Source organism: Bufo gargarizans, chromosome 6 (genome assembly GCF_014858855.1).
Source record: "Bufo gargarizans isolate SCDJY-AF-19 chromosome 6, ASM1485885v1, whole genome shotgun sequence".
In the NCBI taxonomy this organism is placed as follows: domain Eukaryota; kingdom Metazoa; phylum Chordata; class Amphibia; order Anura; family Bufonidae; genus Bufo; species Bufo gargarizans.
Window position 1 is genome coordinate 236,047,693 of NC_058085.1, and position 27,376 is coordinate 236,075,068.

A 27,376-nucleotide genomic window follows, 5' to 3' on the forward strand; every position below is an offset into this window, starting at 1 on the left:
ATTTCTAACTGTCCATTTAATTCACCATGTCCTGTTTATTTCTAGATTGTGAAGAAAATGAGCAATCAAATGCAACTTCTAGCCCCTCCAGTCCCGTTGGCACAGATGAAAAGATGTATATATGTTCAATGTGTGAGAAGTGCTTTCAGTTCAAGAGCAGATCCCCTGCTCAGAGGGATGACAATGGAGAAAACCTGCGTTTGTGCTTTGACTGTGAGACATTATTTCATTTCAATCCTCACTCAGTCTTGCCACCTGGAAGAGAAGAGAAAACCTTTTACTGCTTTGAATGTGGAAGGAACTTTGCCAGTAAAATCCTTTTCCTTGCCCATGAGCGTATTCACTCTGGCAAAAAATCCTTTCAGTGCTCTGAGTGTGGATTGTCTTTCTCCAATCAATCCATTCTTGAAACTCATCAGAGCATCCATACAGGGGATAAACCGTTTTCTTGCTCACATTGTGGGAAATGTTTTGCCATGAAGGCCAACCTTGTCAAACATGTGAAAATTCATAATGCCGAGAAACCATTCACATGCCTTGAGTGTGGAAAGAGTTTTGGGATAAAGTCCAACCTTGTGAAACATCAAAGGATTCATACAGGAGAGAAGCCGTTTTCTTGTGCAGATTGTGGTAAGAGTTTCGGAATGAAATCAAACCTCATCAAACACCAGAGGATCCATACAGGAGAGAAGCCATTTCCATGTCAAGAATGTGGAAAATGCTTTGCTTCAAGGTCCAACCTGGTTAACCATGAGAGGATCCACACTGGAGAAAAGCCCTTTACTTGTTCTTATTGTGGCAAGGGCTTCATCACCAGTTCAGACCTTTTTCGGCACAAAAAGACTCACACAGAAAGTAAGCCATTTGTCTGCACGGAATGTGGAGATTGTTTTATTAACAAATCTATTTTTGTTATACATCAGAAAACGCACAGATGAGCCTCTCTAACTTATTCCCAGGAATGTTTATGCATAGTTTGTGGAAAGGAAATAAGGAATAACTGTCTTAGCCAACATCTACTATTGAGGACTGACCTACCAATCCCATTTGTCAGATGATGTCGGATGTGTCAAATTTTGTTTGCTCTAACCAATTCTTTCTTGAAATGAAGAATTTCTGGTACTACTGGTGCTGATCTTTTTGGACTGTTTTAGGTTTTCTTTGAAAGAAATTCCACATGACTACAGCATGATTGCCATTAGTTCTCTTTCCTATGAAGAAATGCTTTAGGTGGAAGTATACTGTTTCAAGATCAAGTTTATAGATGTGTTCTGTTTTGCTTGTTAGAATGGTGAATTTGTGACAAAAGTTACTGTAAACTAAAGGTCCTTTTAGATGGGCCAATTATCAGGCAAATTATTTGGGTGAGCATTTGTATAAATGCTCGTTCACGATATTCTGCCTGTGTAAAAGGTGCCACAAATTACCCAATGAACGAGCAGGTGATCATGTTGTTCTGCTGGCACGGAAAATCTGCTGCGTAGTAATAATATTTGGCAAGCGATCACTGTATAAGTCTCGTGTCCCCATTCAGCGCAGGTGATTGCTGTATGTAAGCCTTTATCTCTGCTGATGATCGGACAGGTGTCTTTGTTCCCAATAATCTGCCAGATCATCTATCCATGTAAAAGGACCCTTGAATGTAACCATAATAATGCAGTAGTGGGTGTGTGAATTTTATCTATGATAATTTTTTGAGTTACAGACAAGGTAATGGAGAGAAATGAGAGAGACTGACAAAAGGACATTTTCTGGATGATCTTAGCTCAGGGTTGCTTATACTTGGTGTTTGTGGGAAAAATTTAGTAGGCAAACATGTATAAAAAAAATGGATAATATGTGACATTGAGTATGCACTTTAGAAACTGGTATCTTTAGACATGTTGTACAAGTAGATAGGAAGGAAGCGTTCCTTCCCAAACTCTGCTATCTTGAAAACAATGAAGAAGCATGCGGTGGGGCGCAATCTTTCGAAGCGAAATATGGCATAACTAAGAGGTGGTGTAAAGAAGAAAAATATGTAGAACATGATCAAATTTATGATACTACATATGCCATTTTGATAATCTAGCTCCATTTTTTTAGTTTTGTAAGTTAATGCAACAGTATTGATAAATTTCCCCTATTGTTTTCATACTTTGTAACTTTTACATACATTTTATGTTTCTGTAGAACTATTTTTCAGGGTATATTGACACATAGCAGTTGAGGTGCAGGTAAAATTGCTTAAAAAAAGTGTTTGCCGCAGTTTTTGATGTGGTTGTGGCACGCCTAGACACATCTTAGCCGGGTTAGGAGCCAGCAATGACACGCTGTAGGGCCTTGCAGATAACTTGAGATTTTATCCCTACCATTTTCCCAGGAACCCAAATAAAACTCATATTGATGGTAATCAAAACAAGTTCCCCTACTACTAAAAAACCCTAATAAAAAATAATATATATACATATATATATATACTCTCCTAAAGAATTATTAGGAACACCTGTTCTATTTCTCATTAATGCGATTATCTAGTAAACCAATCACATGGCAGTTGCTTCAATGCATGTAGGATTGTGGTCCTGGTCAAGACAATCTCCTGAACTCCAAACTGAATGTCAGAATGGGAAAGAAAGGTGGGCTACAACAGCAGAAGACCCCACCGGGTACCACTCATCTCCACTACAAATAGGAAAAAGAGGCTACAATTTGCACGAGCTCACCAAAATTGAACTGTTGAAGACTGGAAAAATGTTGCCTGGTCTGATTAGTCTCGATTTCTGTTGAGACATTCAAATGGTAGAGTCCGAATTTGGCGTAAACAGAATGAGAACATGTATCCATCATGCTTTGTTACCACCGTGCAGGCTGGTGGTGGTAGTGTAATGGTGTGGGGGATGTTTTCTGGGCACACTTTAGGCCATTTAGTGCCAATTGGCCATCGTTTAAATGCCTCGGGCTACCTGAGCATTGTTTCTGACCATGTACATCCCTTCATGACCACCATGTACCCATCCTCTGATGGCTACTTCCAGCAGGATAATGCACCATGTCACAAAGCTCAAATCATTTCAAATTAGTTTCTTGAACATGACAAAGAATTCACTGTACTAAAATGGCCCCCACAGTCACCAGATCTCAACCCAATAGAGCATCTTTGGGATGTGGTGGAACGGGAGCTTCGTGCCCTGGATGTGCATCCCTCAAATCTCCATCAACTGCAAGATGCTATCCTATCAATATGGGCCAACATTTCTAAAGAATGCTATCAGCACCTTGTTGAATCAATGGCACGTAGAATTAAGGCAGTTCTGAAGGCAAAATTATTTAGGTGAGTGTATATATATAATATCTTCTCGCTCTCCACTTCCCTGGCAAGTACGGCCAGCCCTACCCCAACTAACGCAGCCCTAGCCCTACTAACGCAGTAAATACCGCACATACCCCATACTGTCAGTAGTTGTAATAACCTCCCACCTCAGGGATCACAGAAGGGCCAACCCATTTTCTCAGCAGTGTCACAGTAGAACTAGCAGTTGTTACAGCAAGGACTCTGTTTCCCCCCTCGGGGTACAGACAGGCTACCATAATGTTTTCCTTCCTTTCTACCTTCAGATGCTGGGTTCAGTAGCCCAGGGTGCTGGCTCCTTTTGTGAGGGTGGGGACACAGCAACCATCCCAGAACTAATTGAGAAGCATATATGCATACTGATAGCATAATGTAGTGGTACTCCATATTTCAATATCCTGGAGCTTTCCCCCATGTTTGAAGCCAAGTTTACACATTGAATGCCACCCATGGCCAGCATGTAGTTCTCAAATAGCAGTAGCAGCTGATAGGCTTCCAGGTCATCAATCGGGGTTCTCATGTACTGTAGCAAGCAGAAATTGTCATGACAGTGTGGGTCAAATGGAGAATAAAAGGAAAATGTCTTCAGTCAGACTTTGAGTCTCTAGATGTGATTGTTGTGTATTCTGCAACACAAGTGTGGTATTCTCTTGTATTGTCTGCTGGGTGATAATCTGGTATTTGACCATTATGTGGTCACTTTATGGCAGTATTAATGAACAAGGTTTTTGTTTAATGGTAGCATTCACCTGTGATTTTCATTAGGTGTTTGTGTACCTCTTTTAGGCTGAGGCTACACGTGATCTTGACTGTGACACGTGACTAAAGAACGCTGTTTAGCAGTGGATACTCACAAGTGAATCGGGTCGCAGCACACAACAAACGAGTGCAAAAGTCATATTTGAAGCCAGAATTCTGGAGTAAAGAAATAATAAATCAGGGCTAAAGTATTTTGGTATTTAACCCCCTTTATCAAGTCAGTGAGAGGATAACGGACACAAGCACCAATGTGGTGTGTGTGTGTGTGTGTGTGTATATATATATATATATATATATATATATATACATACACACCCCAACGGGCTACAATATACAATCAAGGGTAAATGCATAAAAATCAATATTAAGAAAAAAACATTAACTAGGTTCATTAAATTGTTCTGTACTGTATAGTAGGCACGCCCCTTCAACTGGAACCAATAGAGAATAAGTAGATCCAATGAGAGGAAAAGCCAGTCAAAGATAAATGGTGACATCACTAGTTACTAGGCAGATTTTGTAACCTGGGCTTTCCCTAAAATCAGCCAGTTTAAATCTAGTGTATATGCATTTAGCCTAAAGGGACCTTTACAAGGGCTGAGAATCCTGCAGATAATCGCTAATGAGCATTCATAAAAAAAACTTGGAGATTATCTGGTGCTGTAAATGTACCACCAATGAACGAGAACGTTCGTACCATACTCTGCATGTAATAGCAGCGAGCTCCTCCACCAACGAGCAGGTGATTGTCGGGAAGGAACGCTTCCTTCCTGACAATGTACTTTATGTACTTCCTGCTGTACTTTATTAGATAACAAGTTTGCTGAGCCACTCATAAAATAGTGAGAGAGAATGACATCATTAGTTGCTAGGCAGATAATTAGAAACCCACTAAAGCCAGCCAATGTCAAGATAGTAAGTAGGCGCCTACTAGATATTATTGGAAGGCCATTATCAAATAGCATGTTTACAGGCTCTAAATTGGGAAGTTAAACGGGTTGTCCGAGTTATGAAAAAAAAATATATAGCACTGAAAATCTGATGGGCAGCAATATATAACTAAGCTAAGCTAGTTTTATGCAAAAAAATATATATATATATATATTTCCTAATTTCCCTGGTTCTTTTCTGGCCCCTTGTTTACCTGCAATACAAACAACCTCTGCCCCTCCCCCTGCTCTAAGACAGGTCTGCCTGCTGGGAGACTCTGCAGCATGTTGTAAGTGTAGAACTAGAAGTCCCAGCTGTATAATGACACTGCTAATACACACAGGATGTTCCCCCTACCTTCTTGTGCAATGCTCTCTCTAGTCCTTCAGCTCCTGTGCCCAGAATTGTCATTGCTGCAGATGCCCAGTGTGTGCAGCTGAAGGAGTTAAGAATCCTAGGAGAGAGGCAGTGAAGGGGGGCGTGGCCAGCAGAGTGACGTCTCGTTTACAGGCTTGTAAAGGAACATTATCAGAGCAGGGAGAGAAGCTGACATCACAGGTCATGTGACCCTCAGTGAAATCTGAGGAACAAGCCACTGGAGATAGTGTGATTGGAAAGCTGTTATATTTGCCTAGTTAGGAACATGGAACAAAAAAATAACTCTGACAACTCCTTTAAAGGTCCCTTGACACGGGACGATGTACAAGTAGATAGGAAGGAAGCGTTCCTTCCCAACAATCTGCTGATTGTTAGCGGAGGAGACTGCTGCTATTTCATGCACCAATCTCCTCCAACTCCCCCAGAGTATGGGGAGGAATGATCGCTAATTCCATCACTCTTCCATATACAGACTCATTGTTTCCAGACAGCAGATTGTATACATATAGCGCCATCTGCAAACGGAAACGAGGATATTTGTGCTGCACTAACAATCCAATTACCTGATGAACGAGCACACAGCATATGGCATTTTCACTCGTTCAGCAGGTAATCGCAGTACATTTACACCACCAGATCATTACTAACAAGCATTACTATTAGCAAATGATCGTTTAAATTCTTGCCCCTTGTAATGGGCCCTTAACATACAGTATTTTTCAATAAAAAGTATACACCATACATATCTGTGTATGTTGTCTAATTATATATGGCCATCAGAACAAAAGACCGCCTTGGCAGTATATAGATTAAATGTGGAAGTATAAATTGTACGTAAACCTAGAACACCTTCCCATATAATAAAATATAACTTTTAATAATATCTTAAAAACATATGCTCACATAATTATATATGGCACAAACAAGTAGTGATGGTAGCGTTGTGATGTGGGGGAGCTTTTCATCTGCAGGGCATGTAAAGCTGCTCAGGATCAAAGGAAAGATGGATGCAGTTAATACAGGGCTCTTGAGAAAAAACCTGCTTCAGTCTCCCAGAGATTTGAGACTGGGGTGGTCATAAACATACTGCTAAAGCTACACTGGAGTGGTATAAGAGAAACCTTTTAAAGGGATAGGTCATCAGTATCTAATCAGTGGGGGTCCAACACCCGGGCCCCCCTCTGATCAACTGTTTGAGAAGGCATTGGCATCGTTCACAGTTCAGACCCATTCTCTTCAATACCAAGCACAGCCGCTATACAATGTATGGTGCTGTGCTTAGTAAGCACAGAGAAGGCTGCAGCACTCACAGAAGCATTAGTGCCTTCTGAAACAGCTCCCGGTTGTTGGACCCTCACTGCTCAGATACTGATCACCTATCCTGAGGATAGGTCCTCAAAATCAAAATCCCAGAAAGCGCCTTTAAATGTCTTGCAGTGGTCTACTCAAACCCAAGAACTCTGTTTGGAAATCTGTGGCATGACATAAAAGGGGTTGTCCAAGACTGAATAACCCCCCCGCCCCTTCCCAAAGCCTGGGCTGGCAACACTGAGCATACTTACCTGGTCCCCCAACGTCGGTTTCCTCCCGGATCTCTCTACAGCAGTCTTTACATCTCCCCTGCCTGCAGAAAACAACATCTATCAACCAGAGGAGGGATGGTGCAGCCCTTGTTGAAAGTTGTCATGTTTTGTTCCTGTTCAGTGCCACTTCAGACTGCCGTATGCTGTCCGCAAAAATGGCGGAGCCTTTTTTTTTTTTTTTGCGGATTAGATGCTGTCCCATTCAGTTCTATGGGGCCCTTTTCTTCCATTGCATGGCTCAGCAAAAAAATTAAACCTGTCCTATACTTGTCAGTAAAAATCAGGACATGGCCCTATTATAGTCTATGGATCAGCAAAAAATGGAATGCAGACAGCATACGGCCGTCTGAATAAGCCCTAAGGCCGAATGCACACGGCCGTGATCGGTCTGTGGTAACACGGCCTGGATTCCTGCTGACAGCAGTAGCGCACGGCGTCATTGGTTGCTATGACGCCGTGCGCTTCATGCTGCACTACAGTAATACACTCAAATGATCTATACAAGTGTATTACTGTAGTGCAGCGGCGGCATGAAGCGCACAGCGTCATAGCAACCAATGACTTCGTGCGCTCCTGCTGTCAGCAGGAATCCAGGCTGTGTTACCACGGACCGCTCACGGCCGTGTGCATTCAGCTGAGTTTACAGCTTTTAACCATTTGAATTATTTTTAAAAATGAATTATTTGTGTGTTATCCTATAAACACATATGCATCAGCTATTTGAACGGTCTGTCACTTTAGGAGGAAAACATTGGCATTGATCTACTACCCAGTTATGGTTTACTCAATATGCTCAGGCATGCTATCGGCATTGCTGAATACTTTATTGAATTTAACCTTTCAGCACTTTTCTGGGGATTTGTAGGTTATATCCATATGAGATGTACATATTTTTCATGAGAAAAGGCCAGCTATGGATTTTGCTGTGTCTCATGTCTGCCCTGTCACTACACGAGCCATGCTTTTCTTTCAAATTTCTTTTTATTGAGTAATACACTGCCTGTCCAAAAAAAAAAAGTGGCCACCTGGATTTAACTAAGCAAATAGTTATGAGCCTCCTATTGGATAATTACTGCATGGGCGATTATCTTTCAGCTGGCAATAAGTTATTTAACCCCAACTGGTGCAATGAGTTGCTTCTCATTTCTTAAACAACCATGTCAAAAGATGCATCTCGTGGTCGTGGAAAAGATGTTAGTCTGTTTGAGAAGGGTTAAATCATTGGCATGCATCAAGCAGAGAAAACATCTAAGGAGATTGCAGAAACGACTAAAATTGGGTTACGAACTGTCTAACGCATTATTAAAAACTGGAAGGATAGTGGAGATCCATCGTATTCGAGGAAGAAATGTGGCAGGAAAAAAAATTCTGAATGATCTGGGACTGAACAGCTGTGTAGCCGTTAGAAAACCACTAATCAGTGAGGCAAACCAGAAACAAAGGCTTCAATTTGCTAGGGAGCATAAAGATTGGACTCTGGAGCAATGGAAGAAGGTCATGTGGTCTGATGAGCCCAGATTTACCCTGTTCCAGAGTGATGGGCGCATCAGGGTAAGAAGAGAGGCAGATTACGTGATGCACCCATCATGCCTAGTGCCTACTGTACAAGCCTGTGGGGGCAGTGCTATGATCTGGGGTTTCTGCAGTTAGTCAGGTCTAGGTTCAGCAACAGTATGTGCTCCAAGAATGGGGTCAGCTGACTACCTGAACATACTTAATGACCAGGTTATTCCATCAATGGATTTTGTTTGTCCCTGATGGCACAGGCATATTCCAAGATGACAATGCCAGGATTCATCGGGCTCAAATTGTGAAAGTGTGGTTCAGGGAGCATGAGACATCATTTTCACACATGGATTGGCCACCACAGTGTCCAGACCTTAACCCCATTGAGAATCATTGGGATGTGCTGGAGAAGGCTTTGCGCAGCAGTCAGGCTCTACTATCATCAATGCAAGATCTTGGTGAAAAATTAATGCAACACTGGATGGAAATAAATCTTGTGACATTGCAGAAGCTTATCAAAACAATGCCACTGTGAATGCGTGCCGTAATCAAAGCTTAAGGCGGTCCAACAAAATATTATAGTGTGTGACTTTTTTTTGGGTGGCAACTTTTTTTCAGACTGTATAAAGAATAACAGTCTGAACTCAGTACGCAGTACCAATGGTCGGTACGAAGTATTAACACACAGTGCAAGGCAAGTGGATATCATACATGACATATTAAACGATTTCCAAGTATTAGGATGTCTATACAAAGTGCCATATCTAAATAATCATTAGTAATACAGATAGACTGAGAGATTGGGTACATATTGACATAAGTAAGAAATATAAAGAAAAAACTAAGAGGTAATAAAGGGTGGGTAGGTTTCGGCTGATGGAAGGGGGGGGGGGGGAGGTGGGGGTAGACTTTCTGACCTCCGTCAGAATTGTATATCTAGAGTGATTAGATAGCCAAGTTAACTTCACTTTTTGTTCTTGATAATGTGACTTAATGTAGTAGGAATCAGCTTGCACTACGTATGTGTTGTCTTTGTGGTCTGGTTTAGTAAGAATGCATGTTTCTAGGGTTACTTTAATAGGGAACTCCCTGCCTGTAAATTCTCCATGGGTTCACATCTTCAGGAATTTGCTATGTGTTCTATCTTGCCAACTCCTCCATCCTGTATATTTGGTCTACTTTGTCTCTCCACTGCTAAATAGTGGGAGGCTGTACATTGAGCCACTTCGATAGTATTAAAAGTCTTGCTGCTTGAATCAGTTGAGTGATCAGATCTCTCTTGGAAGGCAAGTCAGTGTGGAGAGCCAAAGAAGGACAGATTCTGGGGTGAGGACTAGAGAGCAGTTCAGTATGTTATTAATGGATTGTTGGATCTCTGACCAAAAGGTGTTTATCTTAGGGCAATACCGGAAGATATAGCTCAACTTCCAAGTCCCACACCTCCAGCATTTGTCTGAGTTTTGTAGGACTCTGGTGCATCTAGAGAACCCATGTGAGTGTGAATGAACCCGCATTATGTCAGTTTCAGAGAATTCTTTACCCAATTCCATCTTCCAGTGTTGTATGTAATTCGGTGTGATTTTCTTTTTGGGGGCTAACAGGTATATGTATAAGTGTGAGATCAATTTCCTCGGGAGGATCTCTTTATCCATAGTTTTCTCAAAACAAGACCTCTCCTTATCCACCCCTACTTGTTTTTGAAGCAAAGTCCTAGCCGACTTAAGTTCTAAAGCATCCCAAAAATTACTGTGCCTAGGAATTGGTAGGACAGTGAGTTGATCCCCCTCGGCTTCTGGCGATTCCCCAAGAAATCTCTCCACTGTATACTCTCTAAGTTTGTTCCACTCTGGGGCAGTATCTTTTACTCCTGGCCTTACAAATAGAGGAATGAGGTCCGCTGGCATATTCAGTGAGGGCTTGCTGAGGAGGTTATACTCCTCATTCAGGGTTCTAAATACTGACACTATTCCCTTCAAAAGAGGATTATCATCTAATAGCGTGGTTGTTAAGCCCCATAGCCCCGCTCTCTGTTCTCGTGTAAGGTGTATATGTTCCAGTTTGTTACCCAGGGCTCCATACGCAGGGATTTGAATTTGGAGGCATCTCTATAATAAGTAATGGCATCTGGGAGACCGAATCCTCCATGCTTCTTTCTCATAATTAATCTATGGTGTGCCACTCTAGGTCTCTTCCCATTCCAAAGGAAATTGGAAAAGGTGCTTCTCACTTGGGAAAAAAAAAGTTGGGTAAGAAAATTTTGAGCATTTAGAGAACACACAATAATTTGGGCATAATGAAAGTTTTTAAAACCTTTTTTCTACCCATCCATGATACATAGGGGATTCTTAGGGATTTTAAGTGTGTTTGAATGTCTTTAAGTAAGGGGATGTAATTTAGCTGGAAAAGTCTGCCAAGCTGGGAGGGGATTTTGACCCCCAGATAAGTGATATGGGATTGTAGCCACTTGAAAGGTGTAGAGGTATTCAGGAATGACAAACCACCGCTTGGGAAGCAGAGATATTTATCTCTTCAGTTTTAGAATGGTTAACTTTGAAATTAGATAACCTCCCATATTGTTCAAATAACTCAAGCAGATGCGGGAAGGCCTGGACAGGGTTTGTTACCATTATGAGAAGGTCATCAGCAAAGGCTATATTTGTGTAGCTAGATTTGTTATTTTTTTACTTTAACCCCCTGAATTGTTGGGTGCACTCTGATGGCCTGGAGAAGAGTTTCCATGATAAAGGGAGGGGGACAAGGGGCACCCTTGCCTCGCGCCATTTTTAATAGTAAAGGGATCAGATAACATCCTGTTTACTCTGACCCTGGCGCTCGGTTCGCTGTATAAGGACATAATTGCTCACTGAAACTGTTCTGGTATGCCATATCGCAGTAATGCCTTCTGTAGAAAGTCCCAATTAACCCTGTCAAAGGCCTTCTCCGCATCGATACCTAAGGGCACTAGTGACTGGCCCGTCTTCCTAGCTGCTTGGATTGTTGTAATGAGTCTACAGGAGTTTTGGTTCCCCTCTGTAACGCACCTAGTTGATCAGTTAGGATCTCAACTGCGGAAGCAATGGACATCCACTATTATCCCACCACCCTTGTGTTTGGCTGTGGGATTCGCGGTTACTCAGTATGTACCCCAGGCGTCACTCTCAGTCTTAAGCGGAGAGTTTGGGGTAACAAAATCATTTAACTAATTAGTTTTACTGATGGTAAGGAGGGACTCTCAGAATTACAGGAGTCACGAGTTAGTATAAGCTTGTGCAACGTTCAGAGTTAGCATCTAGTATGCAATAGCTTCAGAGTTAGTATATAGCATGTCCTCAGTTTAGTATATAGTATGCCATAGGTTCAGAGTTAGTATAGCATGTCCATAGTTTAGTATACACTATGCAGTAGGTTCAGAGTTAGTATAGCATGTCCACAGTTTGATATATACTATGCAGTAGGTTGAGTTTGTATAGCATGTCCACAGTTTGATATATACTATGCAGTAGGTTCAGAGTTAGTATAGCATGTCCACAATTTGATATATACTATGCAGTAGGTTCAGAGTTAGTATAGCATGTCCACAGTTTGGTATATAGTATGCAGTAGGTTCACTCTGAGTTCCAGGACATTAATCAGAGCAGGTAACAGGCATATACTTGCGGTTAGTTGGTCCTGGCTAGAAAGCCAGTGGCAAGAAGGTAGACAGTCCTTCACAATGTAGTTAGGCATCCAGGTTTGGATATGTGGACAGAGTCTTCAGATACCATGGAGCTAGCAGGGTGCGCACTCCATTAGTGGAACACCCTGCTTAGCACCTGAATGGTAAGTGGGCGGAGTCACAGAAGGCCTGGCGGCCACTGCGTTCCACGCTGGAGCGCAAGCCAGCGTAACAACACAGGCGGTCGCTGCGTTCCACGCTGGAGCGCAAGCCAGCGTATCGTCACAGGGAGCCGCTGCGGTCCAGGCTGTATTGTTACACCCTCCCTGCCTGGGACTAATTTAGAAGCGAGATGGGTCTATTGCTTCCGCATTGTTGGGGATCTTTTCCATCCTTTGGGAGTATGGTGACTGTTTATGGAGATGCGATCCTGCCATAAGGGACCCGCACCAATTTGTGATTTGTGGGAGAAAATCTGCTAGGAATGCCCTATAATAACCCACCGGGAAACGGTCAGGGCGAGGGCTTTTCTCTAATTGCATTGAATTTATAACCTTTTTAAGTTCTTCCTCTGTGGCTGGTTTCATAAGCTCCTCTACTTCCCCTTCTGTCAGACAGGGAAACTGTAGTTTACTTAAGAATTTATCCAATTCTTCTGTTGGATAGGCCTCAGATAATTTCCTGGATTCCCTAAGCCCATATAAGCCCTGATAAAACTCACAGAACACCCCCGCAATATCCTTTTGTTTTTTACGCTATTTTACCTCTATTAGTTTAAATAGTGATGAACGCGGAGTCTGTCTTTTGTTTTATGAGCTGAGACATAAGTTTGGTGCCCTTGTCCCCGTGAGCATAGAAGCGGAATTTAGAATATTGATACACTTTTCATTGCAAGCATTGAGATGGTCTTTTAGCTTGTATAGCTTTGGATCTTTTATGAAGAGAATCTATAGTTGCTGAGAGAGCAGGGAGTTTATTAACTTTTGCCTATCCTTTTTGACTCTGCTCCCCAAGGCTATTAATTCCCCCCTTATCACTGCTTTATGTGTTTCCCAGACTGTTTCCCACGAGCCATGCTTTTCTGCACCCACAATTATATCCTCAAGAATCAAGGTGCATCCTCAGGAATGGTTAAACATGGTTACAAATGCTGTACGCACTTGATATTGTGTGAAAGCATAATGTGCAGCACTGATTCATGGCTCTAAGCAGCCACTGATATGACAGGGCATATAAAGGGAAGGTCCTGGGTTAATAAAAATAATAATCTTTATATAGCACCAACATATTCTGCAGCGCTTTACAATTCAGAGGGAACATGTACTGTACAAACAAAGCGGACACTATGGAATGAAAAGTCAACAATTCAGACATTAGGAGTGAGGGCTCTGCTCGCAAGAGCTTACAATCTGAGGGGATAGGGGTGATACATGAGGCATAAGTGCTTGTACTATACCATGGTCCAGTTGTCTTTTATATAGTATAGGGAAGTACATATAAAGCTGCCTGAGCTGACACCAGTCAAAAGAAACATTAAGTGCATTGGAGATCGAGTATCAGGGTTATGTTTGGATGAGGGGTACAGGTTTTAGGGGATAATATAGAAGGGAGCAGAAAAGGGTTACATTAGGGATGGGCATAGGCCTGCCTAAAGACATGTTTTTAGGGCATGCTGTCGAAGACAACCCAAAGACAGAAGGCATGCTGCCTAGGAGTTATGGTCGTTTCACTCACTGAGAGAAATATATTTAGGAAAGTAGATGCAAGAGAAAAACTGAAATTCAGTTTTAGAAATATTTAGATTCAGAAATAAAGAGGACATGCTGTTAGAGACAATGGACAGACCATCACTGCTATTCTGTAGTAGTGCAAGGGTAATATCAAGGGATGAGGTATATAATTGGTATAATTGGCATAGAAGTAGTATTGAAAGTCAAATCTGCTCATGGTTTGTCCGATTGGGGCAGTGTACCGAGAACATAAGACGACCAAGGACTGAATCCTGAGGAAATGAAATGTTGAAAGAGAGGTAGGAAGAAAACCAGAATAGAGCAGTAGCCTTGAGGCTAATAGAGTGGACCATACTGAGTAGGAGAGGGTGGTTTAGTGTGTTAAATGCTGCAGAGAGATCCAGGAGAATCAGTAGGAAGTAGTTACCATTAGATTTAGCCAGGAGGAGATAATTGGAGACTTTAGAAAGGGCAGTTTCTGTGAACAGTGCAGAGCCAGATTGTAATGGCTCAAGAAGAGAGTTAGCTGAGAGAAAGTGGTTTAGACGGCTAGACCAATAGGAGGTATGAGGGAATAGGATCACTGAGGCAGGGAGTAAGGTGAGTAAAATAGAGGAGCCTGGAGAGGTCTTTCTGTTACAGGGTCAAATGATGAGTGGGACGGAAGAGGATTGATCAATGGTGCTGGGGGACTGAGGGATTTTCTGCTGGATGTTGTCAATTTTGTTTCTAAAGTAGGTGGCCAGGTCTTTGGCAGTGAGATATTTTTCAGGTGCCTGCACTTTAGGATTGAGTGGAAAGTGTCAGAGGGATTTAGGATTATTGTTTGGCAAAGTGAAGGGCAGAGCACGTTAGGTGCTCCTAGGATGTTTGAGACGTGTGCCAAGGCTTCCGCCATCTTTGTCGAATGAGTCTAATGGTAGGGGCAGCTACCGTACTTCCTCCAGGATGAATTATAAAGTTGTTGAACTGTTTGGCTGCCAAATCAGGACAGGAGAGGGCAGAGATTGGAGACAGTAATGACTAGAAAATCCAATAGGAGCTGACTGTTAATGCCACCCTTGATCAAAATTACTGTTACTGTGAACAGTTAAACAAGTTGAAGAAATGATCTCCAAAAGGCATAAAGTTAAAGATGAAACACACTTTTCAGCATGGTAAGGAACATCAGTGTATTTTGGTTTTGTACACTTAGACTGAAAAAAAAAAAAAAAAAAAAGGAAAGGAGTACCATGCAAATGTATAAGAACCCAAGGAGATTTGAGTGCTCAGATAACTTTGATGTATCAGACCTTAAAGGGGTTGTCTCATCATGAACAATGGGGGCATATCGCTAGGTGCGGGTCCCACACCTATATCGAGAACGGAGCCCCGCACTGTGGTGGCGTCAGGACTCCAGTCCGGCAACCACCAAGCCGGCTCCCCATAGAAGTGAATTGGAGTGTACTGCGCATGCGTGTCCCCCGGTCCCATTCATTTCTATGGGGCCAATGGAAATAGCCGAGCCAGCGCTCGGCTATTTTCGCTGGCCCCATAGAAAATGAATGGAGGGCGACTGCGCATGCGCAGTGCACCCTCCTTCACTTGCGGGGCTCCGTTCGTTCTCTATATAGGTGCGTGTCCCAGCAGTGGGACCCGCACCTATAAGACAATGGGGTCATATCCTAGCGCTATGCCCCCATTGTCCATGATGAGATAACCCCTTTAAATAACCTGTTCGGATTAGGCTTGTTCACAATCATCGATAATGGATGTGGGGGGCACTCTGATATCCCTGGCTGTATGTGTATATAGTACAATCTAGAATTGTATATGACAATGGAGATATGTCTTGACACAATATAAATTTATTTTTCAAGCTGCTAAAAAGATGCCATGCGCATATCATCAAAAGGTACAATTACAATTGCTATGAAAAAATTTAAATAGTTAACTTTAAGAAAAAAAAACTAAAGAAAACGGAAAAAAGGTAAAAAGATAAAAAATATGTTAAAAAAATAGATAAATTATTGATTTGTAGAAAAAGTCCTTTAATAAAGAATCTACTTCATGGGAATTTTCCTTCTGCCGATACTATGGGATAATAGTCTTTTTACTTATGTTCAGTAGATGGCGCTGTAGCTCTCAAATCGAAGGGTTTGAAGTGGTCGGAATAACATGACATCTGATTGTAGGTATTAATTCATATTGATCCTTAATTGACTGGTGTTGAATAGTAAAGTCCTCCTACATTGGTATAATTAATAATCCTATTATAAGATTCAGGCATGGTTTCAGCCGATCGCTGCTTGAGTAATAGGAAGGTGCTATGGTTTAATAGGATTTTCAGATGTGGCAATACCTAATGTTTATTTTTTTTATTGTATATATGTTTTTAGATGTAAAATTGGGAAAGGGGGCAATTTAGACTTAATATTTTAATTTAATTTTTTTTTGTTTACATTTTTAACTTAGCTCCCTTAGTGGGATAGAACCTGGGATCTTTTGATCCCCTCTCCTATTCCCCCTGATAGATCTGATAGATCTCTATTAGGGTGAATAGGATTTCTACAGTCTCCATTCTGAGCTATGCCCTCTGCATAGCTAATTATGGCGAAAGCCATAGCAGGCCTGGATCACTTCAGCAGCAATGGCAACCAATTGTACCCCGCAATTTCACTGCCGGGACTCCAATGGGAAGGCAGAGGGAGCCGCATACCCCTGCCTTAACTCACAGGTGCCACGATCAGCATTGATCACGGCACCTGAGGGGTTAAATGACTGAGGTGGCAAGATCACTCCCTGTCAGTGCGCCCGGGTGCGGGCCTGCTCCGTACATCCCCTGCACCACCTTGATGTACAGGTACATCACGATGGCTTAAGGGGTTAATGCTGTACGGAGACAGGTGTCCGTATACCATTAAAACAAAGTAGGAAGTTACCTGCTGAATCAGAATCCAGGACATATCGGGGAGTGGCATAAGTATAATGGTGTGAGGGCTCACTTTCCTTAAGCTCCTGCTTGATCCTGATAAACACCATAGCATCTACTGACTTCTATGCACCCAAATTGTGTTCCCACAATCTGCCTCCTGCGTCGGTACTGTTATTCTGTTACCGGCTGGCTGGTGATTGAGCAAGCACTCCAGGGGGTCGAGGCCTAGCAGTTCCATAGTCTCACTGCCCTTACCGTAAATAATCCTCTTCTATGTTTGTGTAGAAACCTTCTTTCCTCTAGATTTACAGGATGTCCCCTCGCCAGAGTCCTGGGATAAATAGATGATGGGATAGATCTCTGTACTGACCCCTGATATATTTATACATATTAATTAGATCTCCCCTCAGTCGTCTTTTTTTCTAAAGTGAATAACCCTAATTTTTATAATCTTTCAGGGTACTGTAGTTGCCCCATTCCAGTTATTACTTTAGTTGCCCTCCTCTGGACCCTCTCCAGCTCTGCTATGTCTGCCTTGTTTACAGGAGCCCAGAACTGTACACAGTACTCCATGTGTGGTCTGACTAGCGATTTGTAAATTGTCAGGACTATGTTCTAATCACGGGCAGCTATGCCCCTTTTGATGCAACCCATTATTTTACTGGCCTTGGCAGCAGCTGCCTGACACTGTTTTCTACAGTTAAGGACTCATGCCCATAACCATAGTATTTTGCAGTCGGCAAAACATGGATCCGCTAAAAAAATTGATGGCATCCGTGTTGCATCTGTTTTGTTTGCGGATCCATTGTAACAATGCTTGTCCTTATCCACCAAATGGATAAGAATAGGACATGTTCTGTCTTTTTTTGTGGAACCGGCATGCGGACACGGAATGCACACAGAGTCATTTCTGGGGGTTTTTCAAGCCCCATTGAAGTGAATGAAAATAATGGAATGGAAACAGGGGGGGGAAAAAACTTTGTGTGCATGAGCCCTGAGGCTGAGTTCACACTTCAGTTATTTGATCAGTGATTTCCATCAGTTATTGTGAGCCCAAACCAGTAGTGAAGCCTCCACAGAGATCAGATGTAATGAAAAGATCTGCACCTGTGTTTTTGACCAGCCACCTGGTTTTGGCTCATAATAACTGATGGAAATAACTGACCAAATAACTGAATTGTGAATTCAGCCTAAATTTGCTGTCCTTTTCCATGTAAGTGTTACCCAGTGTTTTTCCATTTAGTATGTACAGGTGACATGTATTTTTCCTTAGAAAGAAATAGTATGAGACTGGCACTCAATTATGTGGATCACTGAGGAAGGGGAGAGAGGTCCCTGAAACGCGTCTGGCAGAGTTCACCCCCATAAAGAAAGATCTGGATTAACTGTACAGAGCCGAGGACTATACCATTTGTGGAGCGATCCATATAAATCTTCCGAATTGATATCCTTGCGAAAGACCGGACCAAACAGGCAAGTCCCGCGAGACAAACACCACGTGACGCAGAAGTCTCGGACGAGGGCGCCAAGCGGGAGGAGAAGAGGCTGGTACAAGGCGGTGAGTGGAAATCTAAGTGGCGTTCCCGATACAACAGGGGTAAGGAACTATTTCACGCCCTATCCACCAACTATACCTAACAATTACATGAACCGGCATACCAAAGTAACGCCCTCCGACTGTATCCACCGTCCGTGCTGTCCCGATTTTAGGGAATGCTATCGAACACAGCGATATTTAAGTAACTGACATATACAGGTCCTTCTAAAAAAATTAGAATATTGTGATAAAGTTCATTATTTTCTGTAATGTACTGATAAACATTAGACTTTCATATATTTTAGATTCATTACACACAACTGAAGTAGTTCAAGCCTTTTATTGTTTTAATATTGATGATTTTGGCATACAGCTCATGAAAACCCAAAATTCTTATCTAAAAAAATTAGCATATCATGAAAAGGTTCTCTAAACGAGCTATTAACCTAATCATCTGAATCAACTAATTAACTCTAAACACCTGCAAAAGATTCCTGAGGCTTTTAAAAACTCCCAGCCTGGTTCATTACTCAAAACCGCAATCATGGGTAAGACTGCCGACCTGACTGCTGTCCAGAAGGCCATCATTGACACCCTCAAGCAAGAGGGTAAGACACAGAAAGAAATTTCTGAACGACTAGGCTGTTCCCAGAGTGCTGTATCAAGGCACCTCAGTGGGAAGGAAAAAGTGTGGCAGAAAACGCTGCACAACGAGAAGAGGTGACCGGACCCTGAGGAAGATTGTGGAGAAGGACCGATTCCAGACCTTGGGGGACCTGCGGAAGCAGTGGACTGAGTCTGGAGTAGTAAAAATCCAGAGCCACCGTGTACAGACGTGTGCAGGAAATGGGCTACAGGTGCCGCATTCCCCAGGTCAAGCCACTTTTGAACCAGAAACAGCGGCAGAAGCGCCTGACCTGGGCTACAGAGAAGCAGCACTGGACTGTTGCATGTCATTCGGAAATCAAGGTGCCAGAGTCTGGAGGAAGACTGGGGAGAGGGAAATGCCAAAATGCCTGAAGTCCAGTGTCAAGTACCCACAGTCAGTGATGGTCTGGGGTGCCATGTCAGCTGCTGGTGTTGGTCCGCTGTGTTTTATCAAGGGCAGGGTCAATGCAGCTAGCTATCAGGAGATTTTGGAGCACTTCATGCTTCCATCTGCTGAAAAGCTTTATGGAGATGAAGATTTCATTTTTCAGCACGACCTGGCACCTGCTCACAGTGCCAAAACCACTGGTAAATGGTTTACTGACCATGGTATTACTGTGCTCAATTGGCCTGCCAACTCTCCTGACCTGAACCCCATAGAGAACCTGTGGGATATTGGGAAGAGAAAGTTGAGAGACGCAAGACCCAACACTCTGGATGAGCTTAAGGCCGCTATCGAAGCATCCTGGGCCTCCATAACACCTCAGCAGTGCCACAGGCTGATTGCCTCCATGCCACGCCGCATTGAAGCAGTGATTTCTGCAAAAGGATTCCCGACCAAGTATTGAGTGAATAACTGAACATCATTATTTGAAGGTTGACTTTTTTTGTATTAAAAACACTTTTCTTTTATTGGTCGGATGAAATATGCTAATTTTTTTAGATAGGAATTTTGGGTTTTCATGAGCTGTATGCCAAAATCATCAATATTAAAACAATAAAAGGCTTGAACTACTTCAGTTGGTGTGTAATGAATCTAAAATATATGAAAGTCTAATGTTTATCAGTACATTACAGAAAATAATGAACTTTATCACAATATGCAAAGTTTTTTTTAGAAGGACCTGTACAAGTCTATTCTCTCCAGTCCTATACCTGGAGCTATTCTCTATGAACTACAAGCGATTTTATAATCCAATCAATTGAAGGACCAGTTATATATGCACTTTATCTAGCTCCATCAGTGTGCATTTCATCTGCGATTATTATGTATATTATTTCATTTTAGTTTATTTTTATTTTTATTACTGGATTTTATTGTATGTTAATAAATGTGATTCTATATTAATGTATTGCTGCAATAAATTGCCATGTTCTATGTGATCCACATAATTGAGTGCCAGTCTCGTACTATTTCTTTCTAAGTTTCTTCATACTGATTGGGTGATCAGTTTTTGACTAGAGCACCAGTTCCATACCGTAAAGAAGGTGAGCTATCCACTTTAGTGTTGCCATATGTATTTTTCCTTCCCATGTGCATAACCTTACATTTGGTTATTTGATTCATGAACGTGGACGTGTCTGGTTATGCAGACATATTAGTAGGAGATCCATACCTTTATAATTACAAACTGGGTATTCCTGAAATCTGTTCCCATGCAGTTAGCTTGCTGGTAACTGACATGATCCCTACTAAATATGTTAGGAAACGGTATTGTCTCATGTTCTATGCTAGGAAAACTATAGGCCCACAAAACTCCTACTATGGATACACTATGAATACTACTATGGACACACTATATAAATTAGTATATGCAACAAAATGGACACCTGATCATTTCTTACAGACTTGAGCCATGGATACAAGCCTAGACTTTGACTCCTGAGTGTGTGTGAGTGTCTATATTTCTGTGTGTTGGTATCTAATGTTAGGATAAATTATTTTTCATTTGGTGTTAGTGGGGCTATTATGGTGATCAGGTTGTCCAGTGTGGAAGGAACATCCTGACCTGCTAATTCATCTTTAAACCATACAAACCTTTCCAGAAAGAAGGTACCAGGGCCTTTTATTCCACAAGAGTTCTGAAATGAGAGTGCAGAATTGTATTGCATACTGGAGGGACCCCGGACATTTAGGAAGGGGACGCATAGCAATACTGGCATTGCCCAACTTTAGGTTAGGCAACTGACTGAATAGGTTTTCTGCCCAGTGATAAGGAGGATATCTTTAGCCCGATTTTGGAGGGAAAATTTCCCTGCTCTTGAGAAAGATCACATCAATATTCTGCCCAGTGATTTCTCCTTAATTGGTCAATTTGATTGAGCTATTGTGTTCCAGGGTGCCGGGTAGGATTACCCGGACCCTGGTAACAGTGGTCTAATTGGTGGAGTGTTTGGGGTATAAGTGTTTGAGCTCCGCGGGCTGGTTTTACCATTTGCTTGCACCTGCCTGTGGAGCTGGACCCTCTGCGCCTTTCCCCCCCACCCCGCTTACCTGATGGATGTCCTGATGGATAAATTGACTGCCTGTGCTTCGGAAGAGGGTGCTCCGTTGTGGACTGCTTACTCCGCTTTCGGGGTCCCTCCTGCTGTGGAGCTGTCTTCTGGGCTGGCTACGCTTCCCCCAGAACCTGTGGACATAGTTGGAGTTGCTGTGGGAGCCTCAGCGGAGTTTGGTCATGCACAGCAGATGGAGGTGGGCTCGGAAGCTGGAGCTGCAGACAACGTAGCCAGATGCGAAGATTCTCTCCTTCACCAAGTGCGCATGCGCGGCCATGTTTGCATGAAGACGGACGGGGTGGCGTTGTTCCCGCGTAAAGACGTGAGGGCATTTCGTCACTTCCGGCGCGAAAAAGCCTCTTTGGCCAGGATGAGGACCGCTGTGACCGCGCAGGTTTGTAATTCCTCCCCGCAGACCGCAGACTTTGGGTTGCGGGGATCGGAGGGACCTGCTGGAGGATGCACAGACAGCCGGGTCGGACATGGTGGAGCAGGAAGTTCCGTGGAAAGATTGCTGGGGGACGTCACGTCTGTAGCAGCTGAAGCATCCAGTCCTGGTTCAAGTCCACAGGCGGGTGAGTGTGCTATTGCCCAGCTTGCCCCTGTTCTGTCTTCCCTGTGTAGTGTGTTTTCACACTGGAAGCTTTGTTATAATATAGCTTCTGCTTGGCTTGCAGCTGAAGGGATGGGTGGAGGGGAGGCTGATAGTGTGATTGAACCATTGTTGGGTCATCAGAGCTTACCTCTGATGGACAGATCGAAGGGGATTTCAGAGAATTTAGCTTTACAGTGCTCCATTTCCCTGTTAGGTTTCCATTTGTCTGCATCTGTTAAAGAGAAAATTTGGAACTGCGATTATGTTGGTATGTTATCTCTCCTGCCTGCCCCTAAAGATTTTGTTGCTAAAATTGAGCGCAAGGAGGAGAGATCTGAGGAGGATAGGTTCCGTCCTATTTCTCATTAATTTAACAATTGGTTACAGGCTTTTGCATTTTTGCTAGTGTTAGTGGTAAGATTTCCTGAAAAATGCTCAGGGTTGTTTCAGCACCTTGATATCGTATTGGAGGCAAAAGCTTTGAAGGTTTTGGTTGGTTCCAATACGATGAGAATTTCAGGCAGAAATTGGCAGTTTACCCACAATTGCAGTGGGGAACAAAGGATGTGGGCTTGTGGCTCAATCTTTTGGTTCCCGAAAAGCTGGTTGTAGTGAGCCCAAAGATATCCCCGGTTGGGGGTATGATGAGGTAGGGTCTTTGCTTTGCCTACAATGAGTCGCAATGGCAAGTGGCCGGCCAGTTGTAAGTACAAGCATGAATGTGCATTTTGTGGAGCAGGACACCCAATGTCCAGATGTTTTAAGAAAGCTAATTTGCCGTCACAACCGACTGCAAAGGAGTTTTTATCAAAAGCATGGACGCCAGTAAGATTAGCGAAAATGCTTCCTTGGTTAAACAGATTCCCAAAATGCTGGTTTTTCAGAAGGTTTTGTGTTGCCTCAGTTTTAGGCCTCACGCATACGACCGTTGTTTTATTCTGCATCCGTTCCGCATTTTTGGCGGCTTAGATGCGGACCCATTCACAGCAATGGGGCCGCAAAAGATGCGGACAGCACTCCGTATGCTGTCCACATCTGTTGCTCTGTTCCGTTGGCCGCAAAAATAAAATAACATGTCCTTTTTCTTGTCAGCAAAATACGGATTGCGGACCATTGAAGTCAATGGGTCCGCATAAACTGCGGATGCACAACGGAAGGCTTCCGCATGTCATCCGCATCCGCATTTTATGCAGATCTGTTGACACCTGTGTCCAAGGGTTTGAAGCTTTATTAAAAAAAAATAAAAATTCAATTGGACAGGAAGTTTAAAGGCAGTTTGTCAAGAGTTAGGATTAGTAAGGAGAGATAGTGTGACACTTGACAAAATAATGCCCAGCTGGGATGTAGAAAAACGTATCCTCCTGGTCCAGGAGCGGCCAGTGCTTTGGGACACAAGGAGCAGTCTGTACAATGACCGCATTAAAAAGGACTGCTTATGGGAAGAAGTGGCAAGACTCTTGAGACCTTCAGAATGGGACCGAGCCAACCAGAGCAATCTATGTCGTTTTGTGTCTTAGCCCTGTGTTGTCCCTAATGATTGCCGTACTAGTAGCATAAGTTCAGATTCATGTCCGTTTTGTCATAGTTTTCTGTCTTACAATTTCCTCATCACCCCAATGTTTTAATGCATGTCACAACCTTTTCTCCAGGACACAGTAGTAATGTCTGCACAGCCTGCGGCCTTTACGGTTTTGTACTCATGTGGCCCTGTTAGAATAGATGTGGCGACATCTGTCCCCTTCCCATAAAATATTATTAATAAAAGGGGTACCCCAAAGATTTTTAAACTTCATGCAATTCTCTAACATTAGTATCCAGTGTTCCACATCAGTACCACCATGTACTGTCCGACATTGCCCTGTTGTGTATTTTGTGTTGTGTTTGCTGATCATGTCAGTTTTGAAATGCTGCTGATACCCACCCCTGCCTCACCATGTTGGACAGGACATTGTTTTGCTGGTATGTAGTTTGGGCAGGTGAGTTGACAGTGTTTAAACATTGAGCAGAGTAATCCCTGCTAGACAATGTCAGAACGCATTAGCTGTATACACAGAGCTGACACTGGGCCATGCGTTTGCCGTTATTTATTGTGGCCTGCCCATGGACCTGTGTGACCTTTCGGATGTGGCCTGTTATTGAGCGATGCCCTACTGTACCATGTGCTGTGGATTCTCCCCTTTTAGCAGTCTTTGAAAGCTACCTGGTTATTGTCCTCTTGTGATGTTGTTGTTTTTTTGGGGGTTGGTTTAAAATTATATTTATTTTGAAATGTTTGTTTTCACAGTAAAGAAAACAGAAAATCGTTGGAACAGCTGCAGTGACCAGTACTGTCGAGAACTGACAGAGATGGGCAGAAGTGGTGATGGTGCCCCCCGAAAACGCCCATACATGTACACCAAGCAGCTGCGTTTTCTGAAGCCAGTCATGGATTTGAGGCCGTAAGTTCATATATTAAAATAAATCATGTTATACAGTCTATATTTATATATTGTCATTTGTCAATATGATAATATATTGAAGACCTTTCTTCCGGGTTTGGTCATTAGATCATATCATGTGTTTAAAATAAGCCTTTACTGTTTTTCACATGCTATATTTTTATACTTATGTTTTTTAAGTGGTTTTCTGGATTTTGTCTCTTGTAATGTTGGTTTTCTACACGCCTGTGCAAAGGCCCCAAAATCACTTTTGTTAAAGTATGCCAACCAATACAAACCGCTTTCTCCCTTTTATATACATGGCACCAATTTCAGAACTTGGTCAGCTCCTAAACGGGTCAACGGGTTTTTGTTGGACAGCTACAAACACCTCGCTACCTCCAAAATGTTCAGTTGCTGTTTGCACACTTTCCAGATCAAGTCCTACAATTGTGGATTTCTATACTGTTACCACAAAGGTTTTATTGCTAACATTCCTATTTAGAACCCTTGAGCGATCTGTGCATGCTCACCTTATTCTGGACTTGCAGCACCGTTTTCCATACTAGGATTATATATATTGTGTATAAATGTTTTATGAGAAGTCTAATATGTTTTTTCATATGTTTTTCACCTACAGTACTGTGGACAGTCATGAAGAGCCAGACATTGATGAATCACAGCAGTCCAATGGTGAAGGGGCAAGAGACACCAGCTGTGTTTTCCCCAGAACCCAGTCCTACACATCAACCCACAGAAGAACATGAGCAGCAGCTTAGGGAACCTGCAAGGCCTGCAGAAGTGTTCACAGAAGAAACCCAAAGGCCACAGAATCAGCATAGAAGGGCTGCCCCTCAGGCTTCTTCTGGGCTAGTTACTAAAGAAATGATTGACTCCCAAGTCATTCAGTACCTAGCCCAGAAGAGGACTGAAGTCCGGGAGGAAACTATGATGAGGGGCCTGGCTCCTTTATTGCAGCGGGTCCCAATTGACAACCAGGCAACGTGCATGGCGTCCCTGACCCTGGTGTTAGAGATGTATGGCCACCCATACCAGGAGGACATACATACTCTAATCCAACGGGTCAGGCGCCAAGTGGTGTTGTCACAAAATCCAAAGCCCACCACCTTCCCACCTCGGCCACCCACAGGCCAAGGACCATCTTGCCCACCCCCAAATGTATATCTCTCCCAAAGTCATAACCAGCCTTTGCATCAACCCAATTATCCTGCCCCTTATCCAACAGGGGCCCAGGATCCAGGACATGCTCGTCCCGGACCCTCATATGCAGCAGGATCCTTCACCAGGGATCTTTTTGATATATAAATGTTGGATTCTTTGTTTATATTTATTTATTGTGTACAGATATGTCATAAATGCCTTTTTATGTATGTTTTTGTTTTGTTGTTTGGAACTATTTTTCAAAGAAGTATTTGAAAAATCACTCGTCCTGTAATATTGATTATCCCACCAAAATACGTTAGCAGTTCTACACATTCATATCAAAAATCAAACACGCACAATATATCCTTCAAGCAGTATAATTTTAATATACCGTAAACAACTTACTTTTCAAAGTATTAATTAGCAAATTAGGTATTAGAAGGTTTTGGGGTCCATAGTGCAAATTGATGAATGATGTTTTTCTATAAAACACACTTGCCAAAGTCTGTTTGTAAATTCTATGAACATTCAATTTGTATATGGGCCAAAACCTCAGCCCGCAAGCTCACGTCAAGGGTCCTCATTATCTTGCTTGTCCCTACACTCAACTACTCCATAATAAATTGACAAATCTATCTGTGAAAAAACAAACAAAAAACTAACAAGCCCAGAAGAAATCAAATCCCGCCACGAATAGCGTCCATCTGCCATGGCACAGACCCCTCTGGGCTGGAAAAGAAATCTGTACAGAGTTCCTTAACTGCAATTCCTGCAGTCGCAGTTCGTCTATGCAGTGTCAGATCCAAACCCAAACCTGATGACGTTGGAAATTTATCCAGGTCAACAGAAGAGGAAGCCTCGTGAATCCTGGTGAAGTTGTGTAAAACAACACAAGCTTGAATCACCAGGGTAGCATTCTCCGGATCCATCTGTATGGATGGCAAAAACACCCTCCATTTGCCAGAGTGTATTCCAAAGGTGCACTCAACATACCGGTGGGCACGAGTCCACCGGTAGTTGAAAATATGCCTCCTGACATCTAAACCACGTTTTGGGAAGGGCCACATAACATGGGGAGTTAATGCAAACCCTTCATCCACCACGATGACAAATGGAGCTGGCAGACCTGCATATCCGGGCAGTCTTCTGGGCTCGGGCACCCATACTAGAAGCACTAAAGATGCGAGCATTCGAAGTGCTTCCATAGGCCCCGATATCAACCATTATAAACCGGTAGTTACTGTCAGCAACAGCCATAAGCACTACCGAAAAATGTTGCTTATAATTGAAGAATCGGGACCCCTGAGTGAGGAGGCTTCTTCACACGAATGTGCTTGCTATCCATTGCCCTGATGCAGTTTGGAAACTGCGCAGAAATATTAAAGCCCTCTGCGATTCAAACCCAAGCCACCGACTTGGGCTATGACATCACAGTTTCTCGGAGTTGATGACATGGCAAGTGTGACGCACGATCCGAGAAATCGTTGAGCTTCCCAAAAGAAACTCAAAATACAGGGATGCAAATGAGTTACCAGTAGAAAGGAATCTGGGGAAAAAGGTAAAAAAACAAAAATGAATATATTTTAAAATACAGCACTTTGCTCATTATTTTTTTTTTTACTTTTGACTATAACACTTTACAAAAATGGGTGTGTGGCCCGTATTACTACAAGCTCTGTTACGACTACAATGGTCACGCCATTTCAATGCACAATGTATGGACAATGCAG

At 42.7% G+C, this 27,376-nt stretch overlaps 1 protein-coding gene and 1 long non-coding RNA gene across 6 annotated transcripts in view; one reads left to right on the top strand and one right to left on the bottom strand.

Moving 5' to 3' along the window:
• Positions 1–25,849, top strand: part of LOC122939804 (zinc finger protein OZF-like) — a 62,695-nt gene extending 36,846 nt beyond the window's left edge. For 4 of the 5 annotated variants that reach the window (XM_044295961.1, XM_044295964.1, XM_044295963.1 and 1 more), the window contains exon 7: positions 46–2,516. In XM_044295961.1, coding sequence (XP_044151896.1) covers positions 46–938 — 893 coding nt within the window. In that variant the 3' untranslated portion in view covers positions 939–2,516. Of the gene's footprint in view, positions 1–45; positions 2,517–24,349; positions 24,504–25,122 lie in introns of those variants that run through there. The other variant, XM_044295966.1, reaches the window with a different exon arrangement.
• Positions 118–5,179, bottom strand: LOC122939817. The gene is made up of 3 exons (XR_006390176.1): positions 4,788–5,179; positions 4,186–4,246; positions 118–255 (listed from the first exon to the last, which is right to left on the bottom strand). It is a non-coding gene; the product is annotated as an uncharacterized LOC122939817 (long non-coding RNA).
• Positions 25,850–27,376: the final 1,527 nt, after the last annotated feature.